Source organism: Raphanus sativus, chromosome 6 (genome assembly GCF_000801105.2).
Source record: "Raphanus sativus cultivar WK10039 chromosome 6, ASM80110v3, whole genome shotgun sequence".
Lineage (NCBI taxonomy): Eukaryota > Viridiplantae > Streptophyta > Magnoliopsida > Brassicales > Brassicaceae > Raphanus > Raphanus sativus.
Window position 1 is genome coordinate 24,344,613 of NC_079516.1, and position 8,853 is coordinate 24,353,465.

The following is an 8,853-nucleotide window of genomic DNA, read 5'->3' on the forward strand; positions in this document are numbered from 1 at the left end:
ACCACAATATGGTTACCTTTTTATAATACCTCATATGTATATATATAACACCCATTTTATTAAATCAGATCGTAAACGGAGCATACCACCAACCATGGTGGTGGAACACTAAAAATAATGATAAACTTGATAAATCTAAAAGGAGAACTTGGGGAAAAGCTTTAATTTGTCGGTCATGGGTTCGAGTTTTGCCAAGAATTAAGTTATCATTGCTTGACTAGACGAAAATAGGGCTATGGTTTAGGTTTCATTAGAAAACCCGGGGTCAAACTAGTCGTCTGTACTTGTCCTTCTTGGAAATTATTTGGATCTCGACCCAGATACCTCCATGTTATACAAAATATAAACAAAAAATGATTTTTAGTCAAATTCATTTTTGAACTTTTATATGATATCATGCAAAAACAAGTTTAAAGAATACTTATTATAAACCCAAAATGTATAAATCGACATTTATTGTTACATGGGAGTATTGTTTGAGACATCTATCTTAATAAATGGAAGGAGTATTGATCTGCTATGCTATTAGGGTTTAGTGACATTGTTTTGCATTTGACCTCATGTATTTAGTGTTTACATAAGTTAAATTCAGAAATCATGATATTATGTTATAATTATTAAAATCACGGAAACATGAAAATGTAAACATAATAATAAAACATTATTTGAATTTACAATATTCTTGAAATTATAATTGATAGAAAATATCAAAATGATTTTTCTCACTTTATTAGTACTACTACCATTTTAACTGAATGCATGCAATGGGACTCTGACTCTTAAAGTCTTATACTCCTTCTGTTTCATGTTTCCGTTTAACTGTCGTTGTAGGGTAAACTTTTTTTTTCAAAATAACTGTCATTTTAGAATTTTAATGTAAAACTAGATTTTGACGCGCCTTGAAAGGACGGATATATTTTTTGTTTTAAATTTTTTTTTTTAGAAATTTAATTTTCATTTTTGTGTTTTTTGTAATCATACTTGTGTTTTTCTTTGTAATTTCTTTTTAGTTATTAATAAGAGGTTTTGATAATTATAAGACTAAAACTGATATAATTAATCTTTTTTATTTTTTTACTTTAATTAATGCTTATTTTAAAATTTTATACAATGATCAAAAAAACTGTTTAATTTATTGCGTATTTGATAATTATTTTTATGTCTCACAGATTAACCATGATGTAAAAAAAGAAATAATAATAACCCATAACTATTAATAGTAATAACATCAATCATATTAATTATATTGATTAAACGAATTGTACTGTGGACATATAGTTAATCAAACGAAAATACATGTCCACTATCTAAATTATAGATAGGAGCGGAGCAGATCATGGTTAGATTAAGTAGTTATATTAATAAGTTTATTAGTAGTTATATATTGCTTTCTTATTTTTTTTTAAATTGGACTCAACTAATATTAATGAGGCATGATCCAGATTTAATAGTATTGATTTATTAACAAGAGTCTCAAGTTTATTTTTCTAGTGATTGAAATATGGTTAGATATATACGTAATTGTATTTATATTTTGAAAATATACAAAAAGTTATATTTTATGAATCTGTGTGTATAAATCTAGAACGACAATAAAAATAAAACAGAGAAAGTATATAATACTGAGGTGATATCAGAATACCAGATTACATGTAGTTCGGAAACTCTGGACAGAGTTCGGTTTATAACTTTAAATATTATTAACTGTCGACATCCAAAACTAAATAGAACACCTCATCGAATACTACAAGTGTTTAATTTACGAAATAAACAACTCTAAGCAAAAACAAAATTGATATTTCAAGTTTTTACAACTAATTTTAGATGATCTAAGCTACTATGATCTGAAGAGCTTCGATTAGAGATGTAGTCAGGAGGAGAAAGTGGGACTGAAGAATCATATTCACAATCCTCAAGATCTTCATATCCCCAAATCTCTTCTTTATTTTCTTCTTCTTCTTCTTCCATTTTCCATTTTTCTTTCTCTATTTCTTCTCCTTCCAGTATTTCTAATACCTATTCTATCACAAATCAGAAGACACAAAGATTGATTAGAAAAGAAAACATTATAGTGATTAAGAACATATCTTAGTAGTTTAACCAATAAAAAGAACACAAACTAGTCCAATCTTGTAACAATGCTGTAAATACTTTCTTGGCATGTGGTTGAGTCATATATATAAACTACAAATTGTACGATTATATAGTGTGTGATCTAGAAAATTTGGTTTAATAGTTTCTTTTTGTTTTATTATATTACAGATCAATGTTTAATGTCGATAAACGAGCCTCTTTATATAAGATCAATACTTTTTTTCTTCAATCACTAATAATACAAAATCTTGTTTTAGAGAACATAATTGTTTTGCCCAAAAGACAAGAATACATAGTGCTTGCTTCGTTTTGTATGGGACTGTAATTAAAATTAGGTGTAGGTAATTGAGCTTTTCATATATTATATACTACGTATCTTCTTTTTTATTGAATTGAAAAAGGTTCATATATCTTATCTATATTATTAAAGTACAACTTTATAGATAGATATAAAGTAAATGTGTGTCGTTTATTCAAGAAAATAAAATAAAGTAAATGTGTATACATGTATACTAAGTGTTTTGCCCGCATTTACGAGCTTAATAATTTTACAAATTACTAAATAAATATATTATCAATTCGAGAACTATTAAAATAAATTATTTTGATGCCTTTGATATATTTAATAATTAATTAAATATTAATTTTATATACAATAAAGTTTATTTTAATAAAAAATATTTATTATGTAAACAATTTGAAAATATTCATATATTCATAAAACTATATACTGACAAAAAAATTCATAAAAATATATACATGGATTTATATTTATTTTAAAAATATTTTAATGTAAATATTATTGGATCACATAATATATAATTTTGTAGATAATGATGAGAATCAAATTAATGAAATTCGTTTTAAATTTGTGAGTAATTCTATATTAACAAATCTAATCTAATTATGTATTAAGGATAATGAAGATTTTAAACGCTATAACTTTTAACGTGAGAGAAAGAAAATCGCTTTGAATATAGTATTATAAACTAAATATTCTCTTTTCAGTTATATAAAATTGATAATTTTTCTTGATTAATCTTTAGTTATGTGTTTTCTGTTTTATTTTAGTTTAATTTATTATTAAAAGATAATTTCAGATAACCACAATATATATGCGTTTATATCATATTTTACCTTTTTAATATATATTAGGTTTCAGATAATTCTTCTTATTATTGTTATTATTATTTTTAATCATTTAAATTAGTTTTTATTTTGGAGTTAATTTATATATTTTATTCATTAAAGATATAAACGATATTAACCACTCTAACTTTTAACGTGGGAGCTCGAATCCAAAATTTTACTTCGCAAATAATAGTATAGATAGATAGATGCGGCATTAAACTAAGTTATAGTTTTTTTTACAAAGTCAAGATTTATAGTTTCTTTTTAAAGATTTATAGTTATTATTCAATATCAAAATATAATGAACAACAAAGACACTTTAGTCACGCAGCCGACGAGCTAACTGCAAAGCGAGTCGTTGAGTAATATTACACGATAATACGTATCATCATGAACCAATTATAAAATTGTAACAAGCAGTATGAACCAATTATAAAATTGTAACAAGCAGTCCATGGGAACAACCTGCCCCATAGATTCCAGGCTGGCAGATCAATTAGTGATAATTTATTTTGTTAGAAAGTTGTTAGAAGGTGAGGTTTTGAGCTCGAAGAATACCAAGCACACCAATAACCTATCTACAGAATTAGTAAAGATTTACACGAGGGATTAAGGTTGATACTCTATAAAGCTAGTCTGGAACTACGGAACAGAAGAAGTCCACGTGACGAATTGTTACGAAAACTTACTTTGGCTTTTAAGAAAAAATAAATATACGATACTATACTATATTATTCTTTTATTGCCAAAACCAACTAGTATAAAATGATAGGAAGAAAACAAAGAAATGAAGCACTCGAGGAGAAAAAGAAACTACCAAATATGTCAAATATACATATTGTAAAAGAAAATCAACAACTTTTATATGATTTCATAATGAACGTACCTCGATCATGGAAGGCCGACATGGAGACGATGATCTGATACAGAGAGACGCAGCAAAAGCGATACGGTGAAGCTGTTTGATATCAAAGTCCTCCTCTATCCTTGGATCCACCAACCTCTCAATCTCGCCCTCTTTTATTATGGTTTTTGCCTGTTAAAATATATATATTTTTTTAAATATATAAAATAAAATATTTAAATTTAAATACGAATTGAATTATATAACACGAAAATATGATCAAGGTCTGATTGGTTAGGGTTGAAGATGCATATTATTTTGCGGTGTGAAAATGCTGGGTGTAAGAAAAAGAAAACCTATACCATCTAAATGTTATGGTAATTTTTGCTGGGGGTATATGCATAGTTCATCAAGTTTAATTGTTAAAAAAATATTTTGCAAAAACAAGTGAAAAAAGCCAAAAAGGAGTTTCTACAGCCTTGACCAATCACACTTTAAAAGGATCATGCCATACAAACAACGGGTAAATTGTAAATACATTCAGGTTAACTGGATTTACCCAGCTATGTAGGCTTTGGTGGGAAGCATCAACAGGTTTTTTACCAGAAATGAGTTCAAGCAAGAACACTCCAAAGGCAAAAACGTCAGTTTTCTCATCCACAATCCCATGTGTGTAGTACTCTGGTGCCAAGTGCCTGTATTTATTCAAAAATGATTAATCAACATGTTAAAACAAAACACATGCACTTTGTTATGTAGTTAAAATATGGAAATAAAGAAAGTACCCAAAAGTGCCTTCAATTGGAGCAATGGAATGGTGAGACCATTGAGAAGGCAGCCATTTTGCCAAACCAAAATCAGATATCTAAATGCACAATGAAAAGATAATTGTTTTCTTCTTTTAATACTATTATTAAATGAAGATTATAAAAAGGACAATAGTTATATATAACAATGAAACAGTTAAAATATTAAGAAGGAAGAGACAAAAACATATACACCTGTGGCTGAAAATCTTGGGTTAGGAGAACATTGGAGGATTTAATGTCTCTATGTATGATCCTTCTCTGACAACCTTTGTGTAAATAATGAAGCCCTTTTGCTGTCCCAATTGCAATTTGATACCTTGTCTCCCACTCCAATGGTGCTTGGTTCAAATCTACATAACACAACATATATAAAAATATATTTAAAAACAAACAAAAAATCACCAAAGCATAAATCTTGATTTTGCAGAAACCATGTTCAAGAAAGCATCATATTTTCATAAAAGTTCAATATGTTTTTTTTTTGTCAAAGAAGGTTGTGGATTGTATACCATGAAGGAGAGAAGCAACAGAGCCTCTAGAAGAGAAGATGAAAACAAGATAGAGACCATTGTCAATACAACAACCAAGAAGAGACAAGACATTAGGATGTGAGACATGTCCTATTGTTCCAATCTCCATCAAAAACTCTTTCTCTCTCCTCTCGTCTTCTCTCCCACCTCTCGTTATCCTCTTCACTGCGATTTTTTGACCAGTTTTACCTAAAACCCCTTTATACACCTCTGCAAATCCGCCTCTTCCTACCAAGTTCTCTGCAAAAGAAAAGGAAAACCCTTTTTAGTGAAGGAAGACATTATAGAGAGTTTCTTGAGTTTCGAGACAGAACCTGAGCTGAAACCGTTGGTTGCCTCGTAGATTTCTTCAAAGGAGAAACATTTCCACTTGGGTCTTTGAAACTTCTCTGTTTCTTGAAAACCCTCGACGCATTTGGCGTGAGGAGTTGAGTTTTCAGAATCTGAGTCGAAACTGCGGCGTTTAAAGGAAAAGAGACGTTTCAAGCTGTTGCTTCGAATGTACTTCATCTTCTTTTGTTGGGTTTGAACTTACTTCAGTATGAAACCACAGAGGAGGAAGAAGAAGAAGAAGAGACAGAGAAAAGGAGAGATATTGTTATCTGTCTGTTGTTTTTTTTTGTACTTTGTGAATAAAACACAGAAGAATTAAATTCGGGTTGGTGAAGGTTTACGGTGAGGGCGTCCACAGAGAATTAGGTAAGCGAAAACAGAGTTTTGTTTTATCAGTTTCCGCGTTTAGCGTTTGATTGATTTGCGTTCTGGGGATTATGAAAGTGATGAAGGAACTTTGTGTGGGTGAGACTTTAATGGGGTTTTATGCTTTTTTATCTCACAAGGCAGGTAGCTCCGCTGGAGGATATCCATGTTCTCAAATCTACTTTGTGTAAACTTTTCTCTTTTTCTGTTTTTTTTTTGTCCTTTTTTTTGCACATTTGAAACTGAGTGATAAATATAGAGGTTTTTTACATCAAAAGACTATTATATCATCTAAACTAGAAGTGGTCTGAGAATCCAGCCGGGACAGAACTATCAATAAATAATAATTCAAAAGTTTTCACGGGCTAAAGCATCTGCCGTCTTTTTCTGTGCCCTTGGAACATGAAAGATTTTGAAGTCTTGGTAGCGTTTTTTTATAACTTTGAATTCTGCCAGTTCCGTAAAAAACCTTGGTCATGCGCTTGGATTCTTAACCATTGAAATTACATCCTTGCAATCAGTTCCAAAGGATTGACATGAATTATGTTGTGATATATTCTCCATTATCCATATATGAGCGCATCCAGTTCCGAGTGTCATGGAGAAAGTCGTCTCACATTATTTCTCAACCCTAAGAGTTGATATTTTCCAGTTTCATCCAGCCACTGAAGTGTGACTCTGCAGACCAAGACCCATCTACAAGGAAAATACTTCGTAAACTTAAGGCTTGCATTCCCTGGTTCTGTTCTGGTGCAGCTACATCATCCATCGGCGTAGAGTTTGCCTCAAACCAAGCATTACATTCACTCTGAACACGTCTAATTAGCTTCAGCAGATCACGTGTTATACCTCTGAATAACTTATCTTTCATGCCTTCCATAACTACCAGATTATCCATGAATATGAGTCTATTTCTAACTCTAGATCCTCAATTTCACTCTTTCTCCAAAATAGATAGTCCAAATTGGTATAAACACTTGATCTTGGAAAAATATCAGGGCATGACAGTGTCGATGCATGAGCCCAAGCTTGCACGGTAGGTGTGCATTCAAATATTCGCATGATTCACAGTCTAGACCATCATCTTCACCGCATCTTGGACAGTAATTATCACATCGCATATGACGACGTGTCAAATTCCCGTTACTACTAAATACCCTGAGGCCATTTGCAAAATTAAACGTCTCTTTTTAAGGGGTGCCTTGATCTACCAAGCATGAGCTTGCAATTTTGTTATACTAGGTTCAGACATCACCACCTCATGATCATGATATAGCACATTCCTTGCTATCCAAAATCCTGATTTTACGATGTACACCCCACTCTTTGCATAGCCCCAACTATATTTATCCTCCATATGGGATGGGCTTATGGCCATACCCCGAATTAGAGACACATCCTCTTGTGCAACCAACTGCTCTAGTAACCCAACATTCCATCTTATGGGCGTACCCTGGGTAAGGTCAGACACAATCATTCGCGGGTGCACCACTGGAACGGCAGGTCTAGCCGGCCGTGCAGGAACAGTTGGGATCCAAAGATCATTCCAAACTTGAATTTGGTATCCCGAGTAACCTAACCTTATTATTCCCAATAAGAGAAGTGGCTTCGCCTCCATCAAGCTTGACCATACATAAGACAAATAGACTGAGCCTGTGATTTGTAGGATCGAGCATGTACGGTGGTATCTTCTTTTACGAACACGTGCAAGTAGAGAGTCTGGGTATTGAATCAATTTCCACAGTTGTTTTGCTAATAAAGCAATATTAAACTCATGGATCAATCTAAATCCCATTCCTCCTTTTACTTTCGGACTGTGATTTGTAGGATCGAGCATGTACGGTGGTATCTTCTTTTACGAACACGTGCAAGTAGAGAGTCTGGGTATTGAATCAATTTCCACAGTTGTTTTGCTAATAAAGCAATATTAAACTCATGTATCAATCTAAATCCCATTCCCCCTTTTACTTTCGGACTGCACAATTTTCCCTCCTTGCCCCATGCATTCTTCGTTTTGGTGGATTCGTACTCCACCAAAAGCGTGCAATGACACTACTAATTTATCACATATTTCCAGTGGAAGTAAAACAGTTGACATAACATATGTTGGAAGAGCTAAAGCTATAGTTTTGATGAGGATTTCTTTCCCACCCTTTCCCAACCATCTCCTAGACCATCCATTGATTCTATGATCAAGTTTATCCTTAAGGAATACAAATAGGTAAAATTTTGATCTACTAATATCCTCTAGAATTCCAAGATATGTTCCCATACCGTCCTCAGTTTCAATACCAAGAGTATCTTTAATTTGTTACTTTATAGTTACCGAAACTCTCTTTCCAAATAGAAGCAAAGACTTCTCAAAATTTATAGCTTGGCCTGATGCTTTCCCATAAGCCTTTACTGCTTTCATAAATTCATCACATTCACGGGGCACTGCCTTACATAAGAAAAAGCTATCATCAGCACATAACAAGTAGGACACCGAGGGGCTAACACATGCTACCCGCATCCCTATTATCTTTCTTTGATTCTCTGGATGATTTAGAAGAATATAAATATAGAGTTAATTTGTAAAATAACAACTTTTAATAAAATGTTAAGAATATAACACTATCTTATTATATAAAGCTTGGTTCGTCAAAGTTTCTAATTAATATTATCGCGACATGTGTCAATAATTTTTTAAAGATTGTGATATGTGTCAAAATATGATACAATTATCTTTTTAAAAAACAAATTAAAA

The 8,853-nt window shown here is 31.7% G+C and overlaps 1 protein-coding gene across 4 annotated transcripts; it reads right to left on the reverse strand.

The window, feature by feature from the left end:
- Nucleotides 1-1,676: 1,676 nt before the first annotated feature.
- LOC108809080 (receptor-like cytosolic serine/threonine-protein kinase RBK2) lies at nucleotides 1,677-6,230 on the reverse strand. 4 transcript variants are annotated; one of them, XM_018581204.2, is made up of 7 exons: nucleotides 5,723-6,229; nucleotides 5,388-5,648; nucleotides 5,071-5,228; nucleotides 4,855-4,934; nucleotides 4,629-4,764; nucleotides 4,112-4,261; nucleotides 1,677-2,016 (listed from the first exon to the last, which is right to left on the reverse strand). In XM_018581204.2, exons 1-7 carry the CDS (start codon nucleotides 5,916-5,918, stop codon nucleotides 1,801-1,803), a joined length of 1,197 nt encoding a protein of 398 aa, XP_018436706.1. In that variant the 5' UTR covers nucleotides 5,919-6,229; the 3' UTR covers nucleotides 1,677-1,800. The 4 variants fall into 4 exon arrangements, 2 of the variants coding, with proteins under 2 accessions (XP_018436706.1, XP_018436707.1); XM_018581205.2 differs by having other exon boundaries at nucleotides 1,872-2,021; nucleotides 5,723-6,227; XR_001942777.2 differs by having other exon boundaries at nucleotides 1,874-2,016; nucleotides 4,673-4,764.
- Nucleotides 6,231-8,853: the final 2,623 nt, after the last annotated feature.

What these genes read in the sequence shown, in the direction of transcription:
- LOC108809080 (XM_018581204.2), bottom strand. Translation starts at nt 5,918, where the DNA reads ATGAAGTACATTCGAAGCAACAGCTTGAAACGTCTCTTTTCCTTTAAA. An exon ending in CCCAAGATTTTCAGCCACAG is followed by an intron (nt 4,935 to 5,070) that starts GTGTATATGTTT and finishes TTGTGCATTTAG; the next exon opens with ATATCTGATTTTGGTTTGGC. An exon ending in ACCAAAGCCTACATAGCTGG is followed by an intron (nt 4,262 to 4,628) that starts GTAAATCCAGTT and finishes ATATTTTAACAG; the next exon opens with GCAAAAACCATAATAAAAGA.